The sequence below is a fragment of the Pongo abelii genome, chromosome 1 (assembly GCF_028885655.2).
Source record: "Pongo abelii isolate AG06213 chromosome 1, NHGRI_mPonAbe1-v2.0_pri, whole genome shotgun sequence".
Lineage (NCBI taxonomy): Eukaryota > Metazoa > Chordata > Mammalia > Primates > Hominidae > Pongo > Pongo abelii.
Genome location: NC_071985.2, coordinates 169,583,473 through 169,610,602, shown reverse-complemented (window position 1 = coordinate 169,610,602; position 27,130 = coordinate 169,583,473). Strand labels below are relative to the sequence as shown.

The window sequence follows — 27,130 nt, the reverse complement described above, 5'->3', positions numbered from 1 at the left end:
TAAACGTCTACAGCTACGTGATATTTTTACTATCATCAAACTTAATAATTAGATCCAGCTAATTCTAAACCTAGAGATTAAAGTTAGTAGGAAATAGATTGTACCAATTTCTTAGCTATGGGGACATCTGCTTACTGAGTACATGTTTTGGCATAATTAATTTTATTCAGAGAAAGTTGTTCTTTTCTAATTACCAGTACATTTTTTAAAACAGTATTTTCTTTGTTACTAAAGATAGCAGCAAGCATATGCTAAGCTACCACTTGTGAGAAAAAGTTACACACCTTTTTTCTCAAAACTGAACAGAAATATAATTTTCTTTCATGTGGACTTCAAATGCTGGCAAGGATGTGGAGAAATGGGAACCCTTTTACACTGTTGGTAGGAATGTATATTAGTACAACCACTGTGGAGAACAGTTTGGAGGCTTCTCAAAAAACTAAAAATACAGCTACCATAGGATCTAGCATCCTACTACTTGGTATATACCCAAAAGGAAATCAGCATATTGAAGAGATATCTGTACTCCCATGTTTACTGCAGCACTATTCACATAGCCCAAATTTGGAAGCAACGTAAGAGTTAATCAATAGATGAATGGATACAAATTTAAAAAGTGGTACCTATACACAGTGGAGTACCATAGCCATAAGAAAGAATGAGATCCTGTCATTCGCAACAGCATGGCTAGAACTGGAGGTCATCATGTGAAATAAGCCTGGCACAGAAAGGCAGACATCACACATTCTTTCTTATCTGTGGGAGCTAAAAATTGAAACAATTGAACTCATGGAGATAGAGAGTAAAATGATGGTTACCAGAGGCTGAGAAGGGTAGTGGGGGTTGGGGGAGAAAATAGAAAAATAGAAAGAATAAGACCTAGTATTAGCTAGCACAACAGGGTAACAGTAGTAAAAAAAATAATTTAAGTGTACATTTTAAAATAATTAGAGTATAATTGGATTGTTTGAAACAAAGGATAAATGCTTGAGGCAACGGATACCCTATTTACCCTGATGTAATTATTGCATACCTGTATCAAAAAAATCTCATATTATACACCTACTATGTACCTCCAAAAATTAAAGATTAAAAAAAAGAACCTTAGAAAAAAGGCACTTTAGGCTTAACAATAAGGAAGAAATTTTGCAGGAAATTTTATATAATATTCATTGTCATAAAAACAATTTAGTAGTTGTGTAGATGCATTCTGTATATGTACCATGATTCAGTTAACCACTCCTTGATTCTTTGAACATTGTTTCGTTTATTATTAGTAGCAGTAGTGTAGCAGTATGATAAACATCTTTGCACACTAAGCCTTTTTAAAATAAAAATAATTTAGAGGCCAAAAAAAATTACAACTTCATTTACATCTACTTGTATTCCCAGCTTTTAAAGGGTAGGAGCTGGCTGGGGTTGGAATCCTAAAACACATATGCCATTTCTTTGATTCTGTGAACAGCTGAATTAAGGAATAGTTCATTTACACACTAGGCAAAATACTTACTTACCTGTTGTTGCTAGGGCAGCATGGTAATCAGGGCTTTTGTCAACATCCAAAATAAAACTGTGGGAATAAAAACATCTATATTATCTCCAATGCAACGAATTTCCACAAAGCCTTTATAGGTATATGGAAGATGGCGGTTACCACAACTACAACTTCTGTTAGCTCTGAAAGTCACTGGCATAATCTAGAGGAGAAGAGAATTTTATTTATGGATTTTTGATATGTTGTAACCCATAAGTTATGGTCATAGATAGCAATTTTACACTCAGATGTAGACTTCCTATTTAGATTATAAAATTTCTTGCCGGGCGCAGTGGCTCATGCCTATAATCCCAGCACTTTGGGAGGCCGAGACGTGCGGATCACCTGAGGTCGGGAGTTTGAGACCAGCCTGACCAACATGGAGAAACCACGTCTCTACTAAAAATACAAAATTAGCTGGGCATGGTGGTGCATGCTTGTAATCCCAGCTACTTGGGAGGCTGAGGCAGGAGAATCGCTTGAACCCTGGAGGCGGAGGTTGCAGTGAGCCGAGATTGCACCATTGCACTCCAGCCTGGGCAACAAGAGCAAAACTCCATCTCAAAAAATAATAATAATAATAAAAATAAAATTTCTTTTTTTGAGATGCAGTCTTGCTCTGTCACCCAGGCTGGAGCACAGTGGCTCAATCTCGGCTCACTGCGGTCTCCGCCTCCCAGGTTCAAGCGATTCTCTTGCCTCAGCCTCCTGAGTAGCTGGGATTACAGGCACGTGCCACCAGGCCCGGCTAATTTTTGTATTTTTAGTAGAGACAGGGTTTCACCATGTTGGCCAGGCTGGTCTCGAACTCCTGACCTCAGGTGACCTGCCCACCTCGGCCACCCAGAGTATAATTGTAAACCCAAATTACAGGTGTGAGCCACCACGCCAGTCTAGAATATAAAATTTGTTTGGAACTAAAAAGTTTGTATTGATGAACAAAAATCACCCTATACTATACTTGTGCACAATAATGTTCAATATAATTGACTCATTTATATCTGTATTTATTACCCTGATCTGGTTTCTATTTCCATGAGGATATTTCTTTAGTGAAATTGTTTTATACTTACTGGTCCTTATTACATTAAATTGTACAATATCCAGATTATCATTTTTTGATGCTGATTGGTGATGCACAGATCTTGTGAATTTCTATAAAGATAGTTGGAACTATCCACTATAAGATTTTGTAATAGAATTTGGCAGTACAATTCAGGACAATTGTATCTTTTAAAATTATGTTAATTCCTTCTGTGGTGCTTAGGAAATTTATCATTGGTTTATTTTAGAAAATGTTATATTTCAGTATGCAGAGATTTATTTGCAAATTACCAAGTTACTTTTATTCAACTGTTCAAAATATCTGCAGTTGCTTTAACCATTTTATTTTAGTGTGATATGACATACATAAATATACAAAGCTTTTCTCACATGTACTTCTTTGCTCTTCATAGATAGAAGGATATGGTTAAAACTGAAGAGTAGTTTGACCATAGCATCTCTATAATAATCTTCTCTCACAGTATATTGACATTCTTGATTTTTAGCAGGACAATAACTGCAAAGGGATAATTTATGTGCATATATTTGACATTTGGGACATGATTAATGTTTTTGAAAGCTTAGTACCTAGCAAAGATGAACATTTTAGATATGCCTTATTGACATTGATATTCTTAAATGAATGATATTCTCATTTCACTAAGATATTTGTTTTTAAAATTCACACATTGTATGTATTTATGGGGTACAATTTGACATTTCAATACATTTATATGTTGCATAACGATCAAATCAAGGTAGTTAGTATATCTGTCGCTGCATGCATTTATCTTTTCTTTGTGGTGAGACCATTCAGAAGCCTCTCTTCTGGCTATTTTGTAATATACAGTACCTTAATGCTAACTATAGTCACCATACTGTGCAATAGAATAGCAGAACCTATTTTCCACTATCTGATTGTAACTTTGTACCCATTGACCAACCTCTCCTCATCCTCCCCTACCCCCAGAGTACTTAGGTAGTACTTAAGTTCCCCTTCCCAGTCTCTGGTAACCACTGATCTATTCTCTACTTCTAGGATATTAACTTTTTTTTTAAGATTCCACACAAGTGAGATATGCTGTATTTGTGTTCAGCGTCTAGCTTATTTCACTTAACATGTTGTCCTCCAGGTTCATCCATGTTGTTGCAGATGACAGGATTTCCTCCTTCTTTATGGCTAAATAGTGATTAAAGTATTTAGCCAGAAAAAGTACTAATTTATACTTTTTGTGTTATCCTTTTGTCCCCCAAACAATTAAGTGGATGGTTGTTTTTAATCTTGTATTTCCTTTAGAAGCTTTTAGAAGAGCTTTTAGAAGCTCTTAAGTAATCAGATATTGTTAGTTATTTAAACCATGTAGGTTGAGAACCAAACTGTCAGAATAAGGAAAATCTATTTAATTTTGACATTAATAATTAAAGAATCTATAGGTGGTGGCATAAATATTTTTGTTTTTCAAAGTCAGGCCTATCTTGGTATCACTAGATAAATCAACACCAAAGTAATGTACTGGTATATGTTTAGTGTTTTTTAAATATCATAATACATAATGATTTGAAGAAAAAAATGCGCTTAAGTACAAATTGCAGGTGTTACAATCACAAATAATACTTGTTTTGTTGGGCAGCTCTTCAGCATGCAGGAAGAAATCCATCCCAAAAGACCATTAATAAGTACTGGACTCCTCAAACTGCCAAACTGAATTTTGATGATTTTTGTATAATTTTAAGGAAGGAAAAACCTACTTCAAAAGCAGAACTACTAAAATCATTTAAGCAATTAGATGTAAATGATGATGGCTGTATTTTACACACTGACCTTTATAAATTTCTAACAAAGGTAAGATCTGTAAAACTGTTTTGTAATGTGCATATTTTCTAAAACAGCTTGGAATCTAGCTTTGACTACCAAAGTTCACATTAAAAATAACTATTTCATTGAGAGGTTAAATGAATTACTTACATGTTATTTATAAATTACTTAGGAATCCTTCTGGATGAAATGTTCTTTGTAAATAAAAGATAAAGTATAAAATTGAGCTTATGTTACCATCCCCTTGTGCTCCTATTTAATTCGTTCCTGTCCAGAACTCTTTGAAAATCAGTGATAGTTCCATATGTGATAAGTAAAAGGAAAACCAAGTATAAATGGGATTAGGAATCCATTCTGTTTTTTGGTACAATGTTAGAAAATATCATTCCCCTAAACTCAACAGCAGTTATAACTGACTCTATACTATTCAATTGTTAGTTACTATTTAGTAAACTGAAATTCAGCACACTTTCACAAAATTTAATAAAATTGTGAAATTTACATAGCCGCCTCATTCATTCTTTATATATAATACTCATGATTTATAATGAAGCAATACATTCAAACTTACTTGTGGAAAAGATTAAAATGTGCTTCCACTATCCCCATGAATAACAAAGTAGTAATCATGTTGCTTTAAAATAAATCTTGTTTTTTTTTTTCAGAGAGGTGAGAAGATGACTCGAGAAGAAGTAAATGCCATAATAAATCTGGCTGATGTAAATGCTGATGGCAAATTTGACTACATCAAGGTACATAAGCTCACATTGATGTAAATTTACATACTGTATTGGAAAAGTGTTTTTATTTTTCCCCAGCTTTATTAAGGTATAATTGACAAATAAGAATTGTATATATTTACAGTGTACATGCAATGTTTTGATATATGTATACATTGTGAAACAATTAAATCAGTTAACATGTCAACTAACATGTCAGCAAATTATTTTTAAAGGGATGCATCTTTTTAATATTGGCAATGACATCCTTAAATATTGTGCATGAAATTTAATTTTTCCAGTCCCATAATTGCAATCTGATGACTACATTAAAAATAATATAACCAAGTTAAAAAAACGTGTGCTCACACACACGGACAGATACACACATAAACATAGAGACTCTACTCAGAAATGTACCTTTTCTGGGGTGGAAGAATCATAAAAATTATTTTGAACAAATGCAAGTCTACACATCTTGTAAAAAAAATAATAATAAATCACCTCTCCTTGTGTAACATTTTATTTTCACTCAGAGTATGACCTCATTGAATCACGGCTACATTTCACTAGGTCACTTGAGGCTGGTCAATCTGATTCAAAAAAATAAAATGCGTAACCATCAATAGGAAATATATTCCATCTATCAGTCTATTCCTTGCCTACTAATGTGCATTTGCTTTCTCCTCTTCCCCAATGTATGATTGAATGTTTTACCCACTGGACTTTTTTTTTCCTGTAGTTTTGTAAATTATATATGACAACCAACGAGCAATGTCTCAAGACTACACTAGAAAAACTAGAGGTTGACAGTAAATTGATGCGTCACCAGTTTGGAAACCACATCGAAGAGTCCCTTGAAAGGGACCCATCACCAGTACCAAAACCATCACCTAAAATCATCAGAAAAACTGATCCAGAAACATTCTCAAATAAAGGTATTTATTTTTAACCCTAAGAATTTCTTGATCAGAAATGAAGAGTCATATTCAGATAAATTTTTCCTTCCATTTCAGCTTATCAGTGATAAAACAAATGAGAATCTTAACTTTTGTTAGCTACTATTTCTAGACTCTTTTAGCTGTAAAAATCTATTGAAGTAAAATTTTATTATGGAACTTGACTTAGCTCTGCTCATTATATGCTATTAAAACTAAAATTTCAGACTGAAAGGTGACATATTGAAATAAGATTTCTTATTAGAAGCCCATAAATTAGGGATGATTAAAGCCTGTTAAATATAAAACTTCTGACTTTATTTCAATAGGGAGAACAAAGAGAGTCAAAGTAATACAGTAGATCTTTTATACTGCACTGTGGAAAAAACTCCCATTGACAACTTTTCATAATATGAGACCAAATAATCATTACTTGTTGCAGGTGACACCAGGAGTTCTTTACTGTCAGCAACCAGGAAGTTCAAAACATCTGTTTCCTTCACAGTTACCATGGGGGCTAATGGTAACCGAAACTCAAAGTTAACAGAGCCAAATTTAGTAAAGGTATAGTATTTTAAGTTAACAGAGATGACTTTTTCTGAAAAAAATTTGACATTAAGTTTATTAATAACTGTGCAGTGTCTACAGGGAACCAGTAAAGTTTATGAAGTAATTTGAGGTTTTTCTGTGTAATTTCTACTTGTAAGCTAGTGTAATACTTTCAAATTAAAAATGATGAATATTATTATAAAGTCTTCAGTTTGAAAATGTTAACACTCAAGTTTTATAACTTGATGAGTAGATTATCAAGTTATATACTTTGGCAAGCAAATTTTTTGTTTTGTTTAACAAATATTCACCATAGGTGTTTCTTATAAATAAATCATTCATTTACTTTCAATTCCTGTGAGAGAATGACAACAAAGTCACTTAGCTAAGTCAATATTTGTAGAGTGTTAATATTGATCTTCTTTCTTTGTTTTCCCTTTCTAGACTCAACCTTTACTAGTTTTCTTTCAACAGAAAATAATAGCTACAGAAATATAAAACATTAACTGGAAACTGCTAGGATACATTAAATATGTGCACCTAGAGACCTCTGTAAAAGGGGAAAAAATGGTTATGACCACATACTATAACTGCTGTTAGAAAGCTGAACTGATTGTTCTCAAGAGCCACATTTTTGTTTCAAATAACAACTCTGTATTTGTTATTGAACTCTGAAGTCCCTTATATCTTTAAATTGCTAGACAGTGACATTTGTTCTATATTAAAATTTTAAAACATTATCTCTAAGGAATTTTGTTCAGACTGTTTAGGAATCTGTACACCCTAAGCAATTTGATGTGCATGTCCAACATGTTCATACACAATATTTAGTGTTCCAACAATATTATTTTCCACCAATGGAACCTTTTTGTATTTTGCAACTAAATTAATTCTTAGTAAAATTAACTTAGTTAAATAATTATGGTTTACCTGATTCAAAAGCACAAATAAATGTAATTTTAGCCACTGTAAAGAGAGATATAAATAAATATTAATGTGGATTATGTTAAGTTATAGTAAGACTTTTCCTCTGTGTCATTAGTTGGGCCCATACCAATATAATTTTTAAAATTTAGTTCAATTCAACAAATATTCACTAAGCATGTAATGTGTGCCAGTTATTTTGCTTAGTGTAAAATATGAGCTTGAATTTAAAAATAGAAATTTTCATTTGACTATTAACAGTATACCAAGGACTACCTTGGTATATGCTACACTATAGCATAGTATTTATTCATTCATTTATTCAACAAATATTTATTGAATGACTACTGTCTGCCAGTGTTCTAGATGTTGATTAGATTAGTGATCTAGAGTTTTGGGTAGAGATCTACCTGGGCTTGAATCTTAGCTTTATCACTTAATAACTGTGTGACCTTGGGTGAATATGTCAGCAGCCCTTCAGAGTTTCAGTTTTCTTACCCATAAATAGGGAGTAATTATATTTAGTGTGCTTTGGAAAGATTTAAATCATATGTAAACATATGTAAAGCATTTAGCACAATGCCAAGGACATTAATAAAGAATAGTGTTAATAATGTTAATACTATTTATTATATACAAAGGACATTAATAAATACTAGTATTAATATTATTATAGAACTAAGAAATAACTGGATGCTTGTAAGGAAATGACATGATTAAAGTATAGTTTAAGAAAAGTTAATCTACTGTTGTGTTATATATAGAGACCTCAGAGACACCATCTAAGAGGCTGATAGAGTTTTCCAAATATAAAGTGATGATAACTTGGCCTAGGATAGTACTTAATGTAATAAGGTAGGGGCAGGTGTAATAGAAAAATGCCAAAATTAGTCTGTAAGTCGTAATGATTATTTAACAAAGAGACTAAAGTTTTGTATGTAAGTCAAGAGCAGCGAATGGTGTGGATGATAATTGGGAATTAGGTAAAAGGTACTAAGATAATTTAACGATTAAAAGAAAAGGGCATACTGTCAACTTTTTAATTCTGTGAGTTTCATATAAAATGTAATGTCTTTTGGAAATAATTGATAGCTCTGTATATCTTACCTTTTAGTATCCTGTTTCTGATCTTGATATTGTCCACTGTTGCTTGCTATCTGTTTCTTAGATGAGCTGAAATTATTATTTTTTTAAGTAAGTGACCCTTTTGTTATTCAGCAGCATTCAGTTCTTTGTTTACATTTTTCTTTTCTTTTCTTTATTTATTTATGCATTTTTTTTAAGACAAGAGTTTCACTCTGTCACCCAGGCTGGAATGCAGGTGGGATCTTGGCTCACTGCAACCTCCAGGCTTCCAGGTTCAAGTGATTCTCCTCCCTCAGCCACGCAAGTAGCTGGCATTACAGGTGCATGTCACCATCCCTGGATAATTTTTGTGTGTTTAGTAGAGACGAGATTTCACCATGTTGGCCAGGCTGGTCTTGAGCTCCTGACCTCAAGTGATCCGTCTGCCTCGGCCCCTCAAAGTGCTGGGATTACAGATGTGAGCCACCACGCCTGGCCACATTTTTCTTTAAGTCTTGTTTCTTCCTGGGGGGGTTTTCTGGAAAAACAGAGAACCTGCTAGACAAATTCTAAAAGAACTGTAATACTTGAAGTTTTCTTTTTTTATTTCATAAATTTCATATATTCCTGAGGTTTTATAACCATTCTGAAAAGCACTTGGTTGTGAATGTACAGAATAAATTACTGAAAGGATTGTTAAATTAATTTTCCAGATACTTTAAATTTATTTTAAACAAGTTCAGGTATCTCAACTTCATGTGGAACAGAAAAGTATGGAATTGGGACAGAGAAGGAGGGACTTTTCAGAAATTAGAAAATTGTTGTGATAGGTAAGGGTAAGCCATGTTTTAAACCATAAAACCACACAATTGGTAAAGGACTTGAATTACAAAGGGAAAATAAAATCCTTACAGGTACTATACATATATTACTTTCTATTGGCCATACTTAGTTACTGTATTATTATTCTTTTTAAAATCCTGAATTCTATCCATTTATTTAGGTTCTGTGATGGTCAAGGAATGTCAGGAATTTTCCTTTCAGAGAGGAATAGCTTCACCTTCCTTGCTAAGACCAGTCATGTCTAGAATTAGAGTAAGCCCCAAACTATCAGTTGTAAACTCCAGAGATGCAATACTTCCTATATTCAAATTCTTAGAATATGCCTACATTTATGTTTTATACATATATAGTACAACATATGCACACACATCACACACATATGTTGTACAACCTATATATTACAAATGTCAAAACTTATATAGCATCTACATTGTATACTATTTATATGTTATATGTATGTCTCTATATGGCAATACAAACATTTGAAATTCCAAATGGTTCATTATCTGTTTTTTGTGAAAGCTCCAGATAATAATTTTCGTATAAGTTTCTCACATTTTCAAAATGTTGATCAATTCAATCTGTCAATTAGATTTCAGCCCACATCAATTTTACCCTTCATAAATTATCTATTTAACCTTTTATTTTTTAAGTATGTATAGTTTACAATTATTTAATAACAAAAAGTGCAACAACTGGTTACCTACCTGTCTTATCATACCCCAAACCAAATAGCTTCCTAATAAGTATGTGACATAGGAAATCTTTATAAAAAGCAATAGTGATGATAATGGTAGTGATGAGTTCCTCTTCTGACTAAATCTATGGCAGATCTTCTGCTTAATAATTCTTTCTCACTGAAAATTTTAATAATACAGAATTTGTATGTTAAAACAAATCATTTTCATTCACTACAGTGTTCTAAGAAAAATGTGACTATACTGATACATTTGTTTTGATAACTAGAATTTTTTGCTTTAGTATTTGGTTTTGTGCTTTTCAGCATTTCCTTATTATTATGAATGAAAATAAGTAAAATTTGTATATGACAAATAAAGGAAATAACAGTTCAGTTTGCACTTATATGAATTTACCTGAATTGGTAGAATACAGCACCACCTCATGCCCTATATAAGAATTACAAGCTATTATTTTATTTCTGCATTATAATGTCAAAAAATTATATCATACATGGAATTTCTTACTCTTATTCTAAAATTATTTTCAAAACTCAACCTTCTTTCATTTTTCTCTTAATACTCAAACTGTCAGCTTAATCTATAATCCTTTCAAATTGATTTATTTGAATGAGCCAGCCAATTTGTCAGTAATTTTTTCTGTTAGTTCATAACATTTTAGTCTAGGTCCTAGAGAAACAGCTTTGTATGATTGAAAGTCTATTTGTTTGAAAGGATATTTTTTTTCTTTTTTTTTTTTTTTTTTTGAGATGGAGTCTCACTCTATTGCCCAGGCTGGAGTGCAGTGGCACCATCTCGGCTCACTGCAACCTCCGCCTCCTGGGTTCGAGTGATTCTCCTGCCTCAGCCTCCCGAGTAGCTGGGACTACAGGCGTGCACCACCACGCCTGGCTAATTTTTGTAGTTTTAGTAGAGACAGGGTTTCACCATATTGGCCAGGCAGTCGAACTCCTGACCTCGTGATCTGCCCACCTCGGCCTCCCAAAGTGCTGAGATTACAGGCGTGAGCCACCGCACCCAGCCTTGAAAGGAAATTTTAAGTTGAATAAGCATTGTATGTTTAATAACTCTGGCAGATCTTAAGTTGAATGTTTCCTTTTGAACAGTAGGAGCTATAAGTTCTCCTAGTGAAGTTATTTAGAATTCAAATTGATCTGTTTATTACACTGAAGTTTGGTTGATATAAATAATGTGGTATTTGTCTTACTTTAATAACTGTTGTTCTACCATTTTCCAGCTATATTAATCCATATTTAATGTTATAGTATGTAGTTTGGCTGTCTTTCCAAAGAAGCTCACAAATTCTCTTCTATTATAGCATTATTTTCTAGACATGGAACTTAGGAAAGACTTATAATAAAAATGTTTAACTTGTTTCCCAGTTAAATTCTATAAAGCCATGTCGTGTTAATCTGTGGCACTGCCCTAGAGGTAGCATCAGCACATTGAAAAATTCTTCCGAAATCTTTGAGTTTCCTAAATGGCACAAATTATGTTTACTACCAGTGTACCAGGCAAAGTATATTATCTTTTAAAGCTTAATTTAACCATTTTTTTAAAGCTGGGGGTAGGGCTGCTGTGCTGATGATTACAGTACAAATTTAAGAAATTTTGCAGCTACTAAATTCTACATTTTTAAAGTAAGAAAACCAAATAATTAAGTTTATCTTAACACTTAAATGTATGGAATCCTGATTGATAATGCCTCACCATACTTTATTGTAATGATATATTCATAAAGTTTATTTTAAAAACTGGCTTTTAAAAATCACTGCAGATATTTAAATGTGAAATAGAACAGAACTTAGAATATAACTTACACACTGGAGAGAAAGTAAGGAGACCTAGGTTTTGGTTCTAGTTCTGCAGTCAATTGAGAACTATAGCTTTTCACATATATCACTTTATTTTTCAGTCTTTTTTGTCATTCAAAAGAGAAGTCTGGACTAGATTGCTTTTTAGATTTCTTCTACTTTTACAAGTCTGTAATTCTAAAGTATTATCCTTTACCATTCCAAATAGGTAAATTTAAAAAATATAAAATATATTGGATGAAATTCCATCTGATGCTATAATCAAAACTGATTGAAAGCATTTGAATGTTTTCCATTTAATGTCAGAATCATAATTCAAACTGTCTCAAAGTGTAACTTGTCTAAATACTGTATAACATTTCTTTCATTTCTATTCTTTACCAGTCATCACCATCCAAGGTCATGTTGATTACATTAAGGGCAATTGGGTCTGAGGTAATGCTAGCATCTGTTGTTAGTTCATATATATGCCCATCCAAGAGGTTTACAGGGAAGCTAAATGAAAGTCTGTGTATCATTACTCATCATTAATAGTTGAACTTGGGCCAGGCGCAGTGGCTCACGCCTGTAATCCCAGCACTTTGGGAGGCCGAGATGGGCGGATCACTTGAGGTCAGGAGTTTGAGACCAGCCTGGCCAACATAGTGAAACCCCATCTCTACTAAAAATACAAAAAATTAGCTGGGCGTGGTGGCAGGCCCCTGTAATCCCAGCTACTCGGGAGGCTGAGGCAGGAGAATTGCTTAAACCTGAGAGGTGGAGGTGGCAGTGGGCTGAGATGGCACCACTGCACTCCAGCCTGGGTGACAGAGTGAGACTCCATCTCAAAAAAAAAAAAAAAAAAGTTGAACTTCAACTTCTGCCACAAGCCTAAGTTTGAACCTCATTGTATCACAGATAATAAAAAATTTGAATTCGTACCCTGAGTACATTTTCTTTTAGAAACATGGTCTAAATGTAGAGGCCAAAGGTCTTGGACTCTAGACCTAATATTGCTACAAACTCCTTGTAAAACTCTGAACCCATATAATCTCTGGCTACCTCAATTTTTCTGTTTATTTAAATGACTAATTCATATCTACCCCATACTGCCTCATAGGATGTTGTTGAAATATCATATATAATGACTTGTTTCTGTCATGGGCAATATACTTAACAAGATAAATTTCAGTAAGTTAAGGTCACATCTTAATTTCTTAGAATTAAAAATACACATATCTTGTATACCCCAAAGGTGTGACAGTGCAGGTGATTAATGACTGACTGAAAGCTTGAGTATAGTTCAGTTTATAATGATAAAATCTTAAAATGCAGTTTAAGAAGAAATTTCCAAAGAAAAGATAAAGATAAAAATAGAAAACTTGTATAAATTGAGAAATAACCAAAATGAAAATAAAAGGAAATAGAGAAAATACATTCATTAACACTCACAGAGTGGGTAATATCTAACATAGTCAAAAGAATTTATTAAAATATGTAAGAAAAATGCTAAGTCTGCAATAGAGTTATGAGAATAGGAGAATGGGTAATTTATACAAAATAAAAAAATAATAAACATATGAGGGAAATGTTCAGCCTTGGTATTAATCATCAGAGAAATTCAAATTAATGCAAAAGTTACTACAATACCATTTTTACTATGAAATACTTGAGGCATATACAAATATATGGAATACTATAATGAATGCTTTATGTACCCACACCTTGCTTATGAAATCATCCCTCATCACCCAATTTTTTTCACAATAAAACAATACTAACCAAATAATGGTAAAATTATTACATTATATACCATTGGTGGTATTGTAAAATTGGCAGTACTGTTTTATAAAGCAGTATGGGAACACATGTCAATAGCTTTAAAAATATACATACATTTTTGCCTAGAAGTTCTTCTCAAGGAAATTATTCATCAGAAGAAAAGCATTTGGACAAAATAGTATTCTGTTAATATTGTGATAAGAAATTAGAAATGACCTAAATGTCTAACATATTAGAAATAGTTAACTAAATAATGGTATATCAACTCAAAGTTTTTGTTTTTGTTTTTGTTTTTGTTTTTGAAATGGAGTTTTGCCGTGTTACCCAGGCTGGAGTGCAATGGCACGATCCCAGCTCACTGCAACCTCCGCCTCCCAGTTTCAAGGAATTCTCCTGCCTCAGCCTCCTGAGGCTGAGATTACAGGTGCCCACCACCACACCCGGCTAATTTTTGTATTTTTAGTAGAGATGGGGTTTCACCATGTTGGCCAGGCTGGTCTTGAACTCCTGACCTCAAGTGATCCGCCCATCTCGGCCTCCCAAAGTGCTGGGATTCCAGGAGTGAGCCACCATACCCGGCCCCAATTCAATTTTTAATCATAGAACCATTTAAATTGAAATTTTGAATATTGCATAGCAAAATGGTTTTTCCTGAGGTAAAATATACAAAACATAAAATGTACCATTTTACTCATTTTTAAGTATACAGTTCTGTATCACTAAGTACATTCACACTGTTGTACAACCATCAATACCACCACCATACATCTCCAGAACTTCTTCATCTGGAACTCTATTCATTAAACAATGACTCCCCATTTCCCCCTCCCCACAGCCCCTGGCAACCACCATTCTACTTTCTCTCTCTCTGAATTTGACCACTCTAGGTACCTCATTTAAGTGGAATCATACAGTATTTGTCCTTTTGTGTCTGGCTGATTTCACTTAGCATAATGTCTTCAAGACTCATTCATGTATAGCATGTGCCAGAATTTTACTCCTTTTTAAGACTGAATAATATTCCCTTGCATGTATTTACCACGTTTTGTTTATCTGTTTTTCTGTCAATTGACATTAGGGTTGTTTCTACCTTTTGGCTATTGTGAGCAGTAATGCTATGAACATTGGCATACATACCTGTTTGAGTCCCTGCTTTTAATTCTTTTGGTTCTATACCCAGAAGCTGGAATTGCTAGATCATATAGAATTCTAGATTTGCTTTTTTGAGAAATTACCATACTATTAATTCACAATGGCTTCACCATTTTATGCATTTTATGTTCCTATCAACAATGCACAAGGGTTCCAATTTCTCCACATACCAACACTTGTCATTTTCTGTTTTTTTGATAATAGGTATCCTAATGGGTGTAAGGTGGTATCTCATTGAGGTTATGATTTGTCTTTCCTTAATGATTAGTGATGTTGAGCATCTCTTCATTTGCTTATTGGCCTTCTATATATCTTCTTTAGAGAGGTGATCATTTGATGATTCCTTTCCCTATTTAAAAAATCTGGTGGTTTGTTTTGTTGTTGAATTGTAGGAGTTCTTTATATGCTCTATATATTAATCCCTTTTTGGATATGTGATTTGCAAATAATTTCTTCCATTTCATGAATTGCGTTTTCATTCTGTTGGTAGTGTCCTTTGAGGCACAAAAGTTTTTAATTTTGATGAATTCCAATTTATTTGATTGTTGCTTGTGCTTTTGTTGTCATATCCGAGAAACCATTGCCAGATCCAGCGTCAGCTTTCCCCCTATGTTTTCTTCTTAGAGTTTTATTTTAGCATATTTAGGTCTTCAGGTTGAGTTAATTTTTATGTATTGCATAAGATAAGAGCCCAAATTTATTCTTTTGCGATGGATATTCAGTTTTCCCAGCCTCATTTGTTGAAAAGACTGTCCTTGCCCTCAATGAATGATCTTGGCACCCTTGTTGAAAATCATTTGACCACATAGGCAAGGATTTATTTCTGGGCTATCCATTCTATTCTATTGTTCTGTATGTCTGCTTTCATGCTAGTACCACACCATTTTGATTACTATATCTTTGTAGTAAGTTTTGAAATCAGAAAGTCTGAGTCCTCTAGCTTTATTCATTTTCAACAGCAAAATATTTTGGATATAAAATTAAAATTTAAAAGCAGAACATAAAGCAGTGTTTATTAAAATGTAAAAAATAGGTTTCTACATAAGGTCAGTATTAGAAAGGATTACATGAAAATCTAAGTAGGGCATTAGAATTATAGAGATTTTTGATAAAATATGAAAATAATTATGACATAAAATAGAAAAATGAGATGTAAATATGTTAGGATAATTTAGTCTTCTTTTAAAAATGTGAGCATGAAACCGATCTCAATGTAAATTATTTTTGCCTTTGCAGTGCCATAATAAATCTTTCTATAATGAGTTAGAAAACATTTATGATGTTATAGAGGTAGCATATACCTTTTCAGTAGTTATCAATATTATTAAAGCCTTGAACTTATTATTTAAATATTCTTACTTACATTTCAGGTAGGCAAGCCTACTAATAAAGTGAAAAGCATTTTTGCACATAGGTATGGTAATGACACAATTTCTCGTAACTTCAATAAAGAATCTTCTACTTTGTGTCCAAGATGCCATTTTCAAGTTTTATTCTTTTCTTTTTTCTTTTCTTTTTTTCTTTTTTTTTTTTTTTTTTGAGACAGAGCCTCACTCTGTCTCCCAGGCTGGAGTGTAGTGGCATGATCACGGCTCACTGCAACCTCCATCTCCCAGGTTCAAGCGATTCTCCTGCCTCAGCCTTCGGAGTAGCTGGGATTACAGGTGTGCGCCACCACGCCCAACTATTTTTGTATTTTCAGTAGAGATGGGGTTTTGCCAATGTTGGCCAGTCTGGTCTTGAAATTCTGACCTCCAGTGATCCACCCGCCTTGGCCTCCCAAAGTCTTGGGGTTACAGGTGTGAGCCACCGTGGCTGGCCAAGTTTTACTCATTTCTAGTTATGAGATCCCATATATTAATTCAGACAAGAAGGGATTTGGCTAGACCAAGAAATGGTAAAGCCAATATAGAAAAATCTTTCTCAAAAGTGATATTTTATATTCATCAGCATTGTTCTGTAGCTGTGAAACTTTTTTTTTTTTTTTGAGACAGAGTCTCACTCTGTCACCCAGGCTGGAGTGCAGTGGCATGATCTCGGCTCACTGCAACCTCTGCCTCCGGAATTCAAGCAATTCTCCTGCCTCAGCCTCCTGACTAGCTGGGACTACAGGTGCACGCCACCATGCCTGGCTAATTTTTGTATTTTTAGTAAAGACGGGGTTTCACCATGTTGGCCAGGCCGGTCTTGAACTCCTGACCTTGTGATCCACCCGCCTTGGCCTCCCAAAAGGCTGGGATTACAGGCGTGAGCCACCGCTCCCGGCCAGCTGTGAAACTTTTATTCAGCATGCTTCTAGTTATCTACACTTGAAACAATTATTTTGCTTTTACATTTAAAGTCATTTTTTCTTTCAATATATTTCTTTTAGCAATCCTTAATTCTTCCTTCTTACTGTGCTTCTAGCACTAATCTCATTCTATTACAGCAACATATTTATTTATTACTTTTCTTCAATACTTCATTTTTCTTTTCTTTTCTTCCTTTTTTTTTTTTTTTTTTTGAGACGGAGTCTTGCCCTGTTGCCCAGGCTAGAGTGCAATGGTGCGATCTCAGCTGACTGCAACCTCTGTCTCCCTGGTTCAAGTGATTCTCCTGCCTCAGCCTCCCAAGTAGCTGGAATTACATGCACTCATCATCATGTCCAGCTAAATTTTGTATTTTTAGTAGAGACAGGGTTTCACCATGTTGGCCATCCTGGTCTTGAACTCCTGACCTCATGATCTGCCCACCTCAACCTCCCAAAGTGCTGGGATTACAGATGTGAGCCACCGCGCCCGGCCAACTTTATTTTTCTTACTTCTTCTTTACCTTATATCTTTTCCTAACTTTTCATTATTGAAATACTATCTATTCTTCATGATATAGTTCATCAGTTGCACATTCAGTTTACATCAGTCCCCCAACCCCAATCAGTTAGACAGTAAATATTTGTTGAGCCAATGTGTTAGGCACTATTTTAGGAACTTAGATTATAGTAAATTCTTTTGCATGTATAATTATCTTTTTGTGTTAACCATATATTACTGCCAATTATAATTGGATTTTTTTGAGACGGAGTTTCACTCTTGTTGCCCAAGCTGGAGTACAATGGCGCGATCTCGGCTCACTGCATCCTCTGACTCCCAGGTTCACGCAGTTCTCCTGCCTCAGCCTCCTGAGTAGCTGGGATTACAGGCATGTACCACCACGCCTGGCTAATTTTGTATTTTTAGTAGAGACAGGGTTTCTCCATGTTGGTCAGGTGATCCGCCCACGTTGGCCTCCCAAAGTGCTGGGATTACAGGTGTGAGCCACCATGCCCTGCGTATAATAGGATTTTGTTATGTCTGTTTTTTACCTCCTATGTTGCACATTCCTGGAGAGCAGTGATTATATTTGACATTTCTTTTATATCCCCCTGTGTTTTCTCCTCATTACTATGCATACTGGAAACATTTAATAAATATTGTTTGAAATAATTTTTCCTTCATTTCAGGACTGGCAACACATGCAATCAAAAGGTTGCTTCTTCTTAGAAGAAGATGGTGAAATCATTGGTCATCAGTACAGGATGCAAATAGCTCAGAGGTCCATGGTTTATCTAACAATTAAGCCATTAAACCTGAGTCAAGTTGAAGGCAAGTTTAAGTTTTTTGTATATTTTTAAAATGTCAATTTGTACCCTCCTTGAAAGTACTTATGTAAGTATTCCATAGTCCTAGTTAGGGAAGAAAATAATCTGCCTAAGTAAGAATTTATGGTTACATTTCAAGAAAGTGTTGGCCTATACATGAACTGTGTTAATCATATGAAAAGCAAGTAGATTGCTTTATATGTTTAAAGCATGTTTTATTAAAAATAAGAACTTTTTCCAAACTTTTCTACAGCTAAGATAGAAGAAAATAAAAGAAAAAAAATGTTAACTGGTTTCCTCATGATATAGAACTAACTTCTTTTTTTTTTTTGAGACGGAGTCTCCCTCTGTTGCCCAGGCTGGAGTGCAGTGGCTCGATCTTGGCTCACTGCAACCTCCGCCTCCTGGATTCAAGTGATTCCCCTGCCTCAGCCTCCCCGAGTAGCTGGGACTACAGGTGCACACCACCTCGCCCACCTATTCTTTTTGTATTTTTAGTAGAGACGGGGTTTCACCATGTTGGCCAATCTGGTCTCAAACTCCTGACCTCAGGTGATCCACCCGCTTCGGCCTCTCAAAGGGCTGGGATTATAGGTATGAGCCACCGTGCCCAGCCAGAACTAAGTTTTTATTTGCTAATTAATCTTAGCTTTTTCCATTTGTCAATTTTTAAAATTAATATGTCAAAGAGAAGTACTGCAAGGGGATAATTTGGAACAATATGAAGCTGAAAGTATTTTTTAATACCTTCAAAACCCTTTGTCTGACTTAGACAATATTTATTAGTAATCTTTGTATTCATGGTAATATTCTAGATAAAAATTAATACTTTTCTAGTGTCTAAAATGGTTATGTAATTTTTAAGCAATGAAAGATATTTATCTATAAGGGTGATTTCCCTAGATAACCTTTTTTATGTTGGCTGTTCTAAATCAATATTTATTTTTCTTTTATAATGTTTGCATACAAGCATTTTCTTACTAGAGGATTCCCACCCCCCCATTCTTTTTCCCTCCTAAAGTAGAGATTTTGAAAGTTTTCACTGCATCTCTTGTGGGATACGTATAATGTTTGGCAGATGATACTTTTAAATGACAATAACAGTTATTTTTCAGAGAGAGAAATCAAGATAGCCCTGCAAATTCAGTGTAGTTGTTGATTCTCTGTATTCTTATTAACAAGATTCCTTTATTCATTTATTTATCAAATAGTTATTGAGGGCCTTATATACCAGACATCAGTTTAGGTGTTTAGGATACATTAGAGTTAAAAAAAAGACAAAAATCCCTGCCCTCATCAACTTAAATTTTAGTGAGGGAAATAATACATAATAAACATAATAAATAGCAAATGACATGGTATGTAGGAAAGTGATAAGTGTTATGGGAAAATCAGAAGGAAAGGGGGTTAGTGAATGCTGAGGGAATGTGGGTTGCCATTGAAATGGAGTGGTTAGTATATGCTTCATTAAGAAGGTATCATATGAATAAAGACTTTGAAGAGATGTATGAGTTACCAACTGCTACATAAAAAACTACCCCAAAACTCAGTGGCTTAAAACAATTAAACATTTGTTCACTCATGAATCAGTAGATCTGTTAGTTCTTAGTCTGAGCCAGGCTTGTTTTTTCTCTGTAGGGCTTACTCACACAGTTATTGTTAGCTACAGGTTAGCTGGTGGCTGGCTTTGCTAATCTTGGCTGGGTTCTTTCTTATGTATGAAGTCCCAGCTGGGACAACTTGACTCAGCCTCATATGATCTTTAATAATCTTTCAGTAAACTACCCTGGACCTGTTCTCTTGGTATAACAGGGATCTGAAAACAAAAAAAAAAACAAAAGCGGAAGCACAATAGAGTCTCCTGAGGTTTGGGCTCAGAACCAGCACAATGTTACTTTGTTATATTCTGTTGCTCACAGAAAGTCAAAGGCAAGTCCAGATTCATAGCCTGGGGAAATAGACTTGATCTCTTGATGGAAAAGCTGCAAAATCACATTGCAAAGGGCTGTAGATACTGAGGGGGACAGCCATTTTTTGCTGTCTTCCACAGAAGGAAAGGGAGTAAGCCTTGTGGGTGTATGGTGCTGGAAGGGATGGGTGAAGAGTGGAGGAGGTGGCAGAGTATTCCAGGTAGAGAGAATACTCTGTGCAGAGGCTCTGTGAGAGTGTACTGGTGTTAGAAGAACAGAGGCTAGAGTGTCTCAAATGCAGTAAGTGAGGAGAGAGTTGTAGGAGATGAAACCAGGGAGAAGCAAGGACAAAATCAGGAAGAGGTTTCTTTTTGTCATAATTAGGACTTGGGCTTTTGATCAGAGAAATGAGGTTTCCCCCTTGTTTTTTGTGAGTTTTATTCCCCATATATAAGGTCAAGATTTTGTCTTAATCTTTCATTTTCAGCAGTTTGACTGTGTGTCTAGGTAGTTTTTGTTTTTGTTGTTGATGCTATTGCCTGGGTTGTTTTTTGGTATTAATCCTGCTTGGGGTTCTCTGAGCTTCTTGGATATGTGGCTTGTTGCCTTTCATTATTTTTAGAAAATCCTCTGCCTTATTTCTTCAAATATTTCTTCTGCCCTCTTTCTTCTTCTTCCACTTGTATGGTACCTGACATCTCTTCCTTTTCTGCTCCACCACAGGTAAGCCAGTGCTTGCATCTCGTCTCTCCTGGGAAAGATCTGTCTTTCCTTGGATTTTAAGTTTATAGTTGCCCTGTAACCCCAGCTCTGATGGGATCAAGAAAAGTTATGATTTTGTAGTTTATTAACTTTTTCTTATTGTTAGGAAAGGAGCAATATTCTCCCAACTCTCTGCTCCATTAGAGGGTTTTGAGTAGAAGGCAGGACATAATCTGATTTATATTTTAACAAGAGCAGTTAGGTTACTGTATTGAAAGTAGATGGAAGGCGGGGTTGGCTCTAACGAATTTGAATGAGGAGCCTCAGCGCTTTCAGCGCCATTTTGGAGTGATGCCTGATCTCATCAATGTAGCGGAAGAGACAGGATAACCTATCCAAGAGTATAGTGCCACTATGACTCCGCCGGAAAAATTACTTTAAAAATCACCAAAAATTACTTGGAGCAAAGGGCAGTCGGCGGAGCTTCGCCAAGGCTGGCACAGTCGGTTTTGACCTGTAGCAGAGAACCAATTCTGCAGAACAGCCTCACTTCTTTGACTGAATACTCACATAATGCATTGGAACATGACATGAGATTAAGGTTTAATAATGATAGAATGAAGACCATAAAAAAAGAGACCTCTACTTAGCTCAGCAATTCCTTTCTTACATATTTGATGAAGATGTCTTTTGAAAGGTGTACTGCAAGGAAAAAAATGTTTGTAAATTCTGCTTTTACCAAGGTTTCTTTTTTAATTGATGCCAAAGAGTTCCAATATTGAACATCTTAAGTCTGTTACTTGGAGTATGGATTGAGTTTGGAGCTTACTCAGAGGACTACAGGAGAGTATCCAGGAAGTGGATAATTACTGTACCTTCCTCATGGAAAAAGTTTTATTTAAAGTGTTATTTCTCATTGAATACTATCAAAAAGGAAAAAAAATGACCTAAACTTTTGAGATAGATTTGGCTCTAGTAAGTATTTAGATATATCACTTGCATATCTGGGAGAAGAAATAAGAGACTATCATCAATACATTCCCATCTACTAAAAAATTTTATTTTACACATGTCAAGGGATTACTTATAACTTCCATTGTCTTTTTTTTTTTAAGCCTATATGCAATGAAAAATATATTGGCAAAATAAATGTTTAAACCTTTTACGTTAAAATTACTGTGAAAGATGACAAGTTAGCTGCTGTTTTTGTCTATATTATACTGAAATTAAATGTTTATAATTTATATTTTGGGTTTATTTATTTATAAATCGTGGAATTTATGCAAAAACATTAGTACAGATTCTCCTCTAATTCTGTAGGACTTTGAATAATGTGATATTTTTCTTATAATTGGACCCTTGTGTTTTGAAAAAATGCCAACTGCTTGAAGAATTTCCTTGTCATTTGTATTATTTGCTATAGGGTTAGATGTTGAGAAATTCTGCTGACAAAAAATTTAAAGCCAGTTTTACACTAAATATTCCTCAGTCTGATTAATTTGTTATTGGATGTATTCTGTATCTTTCTTTTGTAATTTGTAACTTTTATCCACTTAGCACGAATGATTCTATTAAAGAAAATCTTTAGGAAGTGGTAGAAACTTTAAATCGCCCCATAGTTTGCCTGTTTCCACATTTTATTATCTTATAATCTTTGGGAGTGCTTACACTTATGGAGCTAACATTTTCAGAGATACAGGTTCTCATAGTACCACTAAAACTTTTTTCCTCTTTGGACTGAATACCTATGATTATAACTACACAGTAGTTTAAGTTTCCTTGTGATTAGTCAAAAATACCATTTTAGTATAAAGCAATGAAGTTTATTATTTGTTGTCCCATAATTGAGAAAGCTTAAATACACCTTTTATTAATAGTTTGTAAATTCTAGGTTAGTCTACACAGATTTTTATATCAATTTGTTTATATTTTTATTAATGTCATTTCTGGAATTGTGAAAATGTTAATGTTCAACAAGCAACATTAAAAATAGATTTGAAACATTTAAAAGAAAAAAAGCAGTTGGAAGGATACGCAGGAGAAAGCAAGGAATCCAGCTGGAACATTATTGTAGAATTCTAGAAGAGGACTGGCAATGCTTTGAACCAGGATGTTGGTGGGAGATAGGGCAGTAGAGATTCTGGGTATATTTTGAAGGCAGAACCATAGGATTTCCTAAGGATTGGTCTTGGTATGTGAGAAAAGAAAAGAGTTAAAGAAGATTCCAAGATTTTTGACCTGAGCAACTGGAAAGACTGAGTTACCATTAACTGAGATGGGCAGCGTTTTAAAAAGAGACTAGGGAAGTCCAGTTTTGGAAATAGAAATCCAGGTAGAAATGTTAAATACACAGTTATATGGGTCTAACATTCAGAGGAAAGATCCTAAAGATATAAATTTTGAGGTTGTCAGCACATAGATGTCTGACGTCTCTTCCTCGTGTGCTCCACCACAGGTAAGCCAGTACTTAAATCCTACTTTTTTCTGAAAATGTCTGTTTTTCCTTGGATTTCAGGCTAATTGGTTGCCCTGCAACCTCAGCTTTTGATGAGTTCAAGAAAAGTTATGATTTTTAGAAAGTGAGTATATAGAAAATGTTTCTCACAAGGTTGCTGTATTTAGGTTTGTGCCTTATTGCAAATGCTATCATGTTTACATATAAAAATGGAATATGGGCCGGGTGTGGTGGCTCACGCCTGTAATCTCAACACTTTGGGAGGCCCAGGCAGGTGGATCATGAGGTCAGGAGATCGAGACCATCCTGGCCAACATGGTGAAACCCCGTCTCTACTAAAAATAAAAAAATTAGCTGGGTGTGGTGGCACATGCCTGTAGTCTCAGCTACTCAGGAGGCTGAAGCAGGAGAATCGCTTGAACCCGGGAGGTGGAGGTTGCAGTGAGCCAAGATTGCACCACTGCACTCCAGCCTGGGTGACCAAGTGAGACTCCGTCTTGAAAAAAAAAAACATGGAATATGTATTTCTAAAGAAAATATCCAAGAAGAAACTAGTAACTTATTTTTTATATAGGAAAGAATAGATAGTGATTGCTTATTTTAAGGTGTTTGGGCTTGTTTGTTTGTTTGTAGGAAAACCATCCCCTTGGTTATCCGTTGATACTGCCTTGTATATTCTCAAGGAAAATGAGAGTCAAGCAAATCTACAGCTTGTGTGTTTTACCGAACTACGAAATAGAGAAGTATACATATTTATTTTCTAATGTTTAATTTTTAAATATAGTATGAACTGCAGTTTGGGGAAAGTATGTTTCTATATTTTATTTTTTAAGCTTTCATATACCTTCCAATTAAGGTATAAACAGCACTTAAACACTATAGATATTATGTTTTTAATTTAATCATATTAAATTAAATTAAATAATTATAAGGATTTTTTCTTGTTTGCTGCGATTTCTTAAGAATTAAGGATAGGAGCTGGGCATGGTGGCATGCACCTGAAGTCCCTGCCACTTGGGAAACTGAAGCAGGAGGATTACTTGAGCCCAGGAGTTCAAAGCTGTATTATTCTATGATTGTGCCTGTGAATAGCCACTGTACTTCAGCCTGGGCAACATAACGAGACCCTGTCGCTAAAAAAAAATTTAAATAAAGAATTGAGGATTGGTTGGCAGTCTTGAGTCTTGGCTTATACCTTTTAAGTTGTATAATATTGTACCTTATTTTCATCTTTTCTAAATGCCCTGATGCCTCATGTGTGAACATTTGATATATTCAATAAAAAAGGTTGATGCCAGTACATTTTTTTCCTTAAATGCAAGCAATTCAAGACTTTGGAAAAGCTGCTGTAGATGTTTGTCTTACTTATATTACTACTGCAAAACAGAAAAACTTAAGATTACTATCCTCAGGCTTGACTTATTTTATAGGGTTCAAAAATAGATTGATATGAAGAAATGCTTTTAAATGTTTTTATATGTTGCCCATGGGGTTGTTCTGATCTTTTCTAATTGTATATTTACTCAGAGGCCAAATATGTGAGGCCGATACATAAATGTGGCTATTTATTTTATAAGGACTACAAAATACATCTGCTACACAACAACAGAAATAATACTATTTAAGGGCTTACTGCAATATCATATTTAATCTTTATATAGGCTCAATGACAGACAAACATTTCCCTGATAGAATGTTATATAAAAGTCTTTTTTGTAGGCTTCCTTACAGACAAGAATAGTCAAGAAACAAATAAAATTGGCTGAAGGTAATGTTTTGACTAAACTCTTCTTCAGAACTGACTACAAAGTTAAGTTCAAGATAAAGCATTGTCTAAAACAATAGCTGTTTCCACTTTGTTTTGGGTAAAATTACTCTCATGAGATTGCATGTGTAAAAAAATTAGTATATAGCAAAATTATAATAGAGTTTGCATGAGTTTCTATTTACCTCTTTATAGGCTTCTGTTTATCTGTAATATGTTATATTGACAAAGGATTTTTTATTTGTATTTATACTTTCACAATTATTTTCTTATAGATGAGTTTTGTGCCCATGAAAAAACTTTCCATTTGCCATCCACAGTGGCAATGCAAGGTTATGTGTGGAGATAAGGAAGGATCATGGGATAATATATATTAGGAAGCAGCAAGATCTGGCTTTTCACTCCTGAGTCTACATCTGGCCAGTTTCAAAGGTTATGCTTTTCAAAGGATGGATTTGGTAAACATTTCGGTTTTTTTTGTTTGTTTGTTTGTTTTTTTGAGACGGAGTCTTGCTCTGTCGCCAGGCTGGAGTGCAGTGGTGCGATCTTGCTCACTGCAACCTCCGCCTCCCGGGTTCAAGCGATTCTCCTGCCTCAGCCTCTCAAGTAGCTGGGACTACAGGCGTGTGCCACCATGCCCAGCTAATTTTTGTATTTTTAGTAAAGACAGGGTTTCACCATGTTGGCCAGGATGGTCTCGATCTCTCGACCTCATGATCCGCCTGCCTTGGCCTCCCAAAGTGCTGGGATTACAGGCTTGAGCCACCACGCCTGGCCAACATTTAGTCTTAAAAATGACTTTCGGTTATATTGGATTTCTTCTTGTATCAAAATAGGACCTGGTGACCTTAAGAAGATTATGATTTCTCTGAGTTGCCAGGGCAGAAATGGAACTAAACCCAGAACTTAGATGAGCAACATTATTTTGTATATGAGTCTCCAGAATGACCTAAAATATACCTAAGTTGTTTTTTGTCTATTTATTTAGAGATAGGGTCTCACTCTGCTGCCCAGGCTGAAGTGCAGTGATACAATTCCCTGTAACCTTGAACTCCTGGGTGAAAATGATCTTCCTGCCTTAGCATCTCAAGTAGCTAGGACTATAGATGCATTATTATTATTGTTGTTATTTTTAGAGGTAGGATGTCGCTATGTTGTCCAGGCTGGTCTCCAATTCCTAGCTTCAAGCAATCTTTCCACCTTGGCTTCCCAAAGTGCTGGGATGATAGGTATGAGCCACTGTGTCTGGCCTTATACTTGGGTTTTAAAAGGAATTTTTGGACATAATACCTGAAAGGATTCTCTTGGGTTAGCGTGTGCTGAAGGGTACTTAGCTATTACACACAACTAAGAATTGTTTAGATTTAATATATTTAACAGAGACAGCTGCTAGCTTTTATAGGAAACCTTTGGGCTCCAAAAAGCTCTTAGGAGGTACATAGAGAAATAACATTTGCTTTCTTTCTTTCTTTCTTTTTTTTTTTTGTTTTTGAGACAGAGTCTGGCTCTATCACTCAGGCTAGAGTACAGTGGCACGATCTCAGCTCACTGCAACCTCCACCTCTGGGTTCAAGTGATTCTCCTGCCTCAGCCTCCCAAGTAGCTGGGATTATAGGCACCCGCCACCATTGCCCGGCTAATTTTTGTATTTTTAGTAGAGGTGGGGTTTCACCAAGTTGGCCAGGCTGGTCTCAAACTCCTGACATGAAATGATCCACCCACCTTGGCCTCCCAAAGTGCTGGGATTACAGGCGTGAACCGCCGTGCCCAGCCTGCTTGCTTTTATAGAACTGGAGAATAAAATGTTTTCCTATACGCATGTTCT

The 27,130-nt window shown here is 35.0% G+C and overlaps 1 protein-coding gene and 1 non-coding gene across 4 annotated transcripts in view; one reads left to right on the top strand and one right to left on the bottom strand.

Moving 5' to 3' along the window:
• EFCAB7 (EF-hand calcium binding domain 7) overlaps positions 1 to 27,130 on the top strand; it is a 55,602-nt gene that overhangs the window by 4,375 nt on the left and 24,097 nt on the right. For all 3 annotated transcript variants that reach the window (XM_024249463.3, XM_054554488.2, XM_054554481.2), the window contains exons 3-8: positions 4,210 to 4,421; positions 5,060 to 5,146; positions 5,856 to 6,051; positions 6,494 to 6,615; positions 18,336 to 18,477; positions 24,174 to 24,283. In XM_024249463.3, coding sequence (XP_024105231.2) covers positions 4,210 to 4,421; positions 5,060 to 5,146; positions 5,856 to 6,051; positions 6,494 to 6,615; positions 18,336 to 18,477; positions 24,174 to 24,283 — 869 coding nt within the window. The remainder of the gene's footprint in view (positions 1 to 4,209; positions 4,422 to 5,059; positions 5,147 to 5,855; positions 6,052 to 6,493; positions 6,616 to 18,335; positions 18,478 to 24,173; positions 24,284 to 27,130) is intronic.
• LOC112131260 (U7 small nuclear RNA) lies at positions 9,119 to 9,178 on the bottom strand. The gene has a single exon (XR_002913362.2). It is a non-coding gene; the product is annotated as a U7 small nuclear RNA (small nuclear RNA).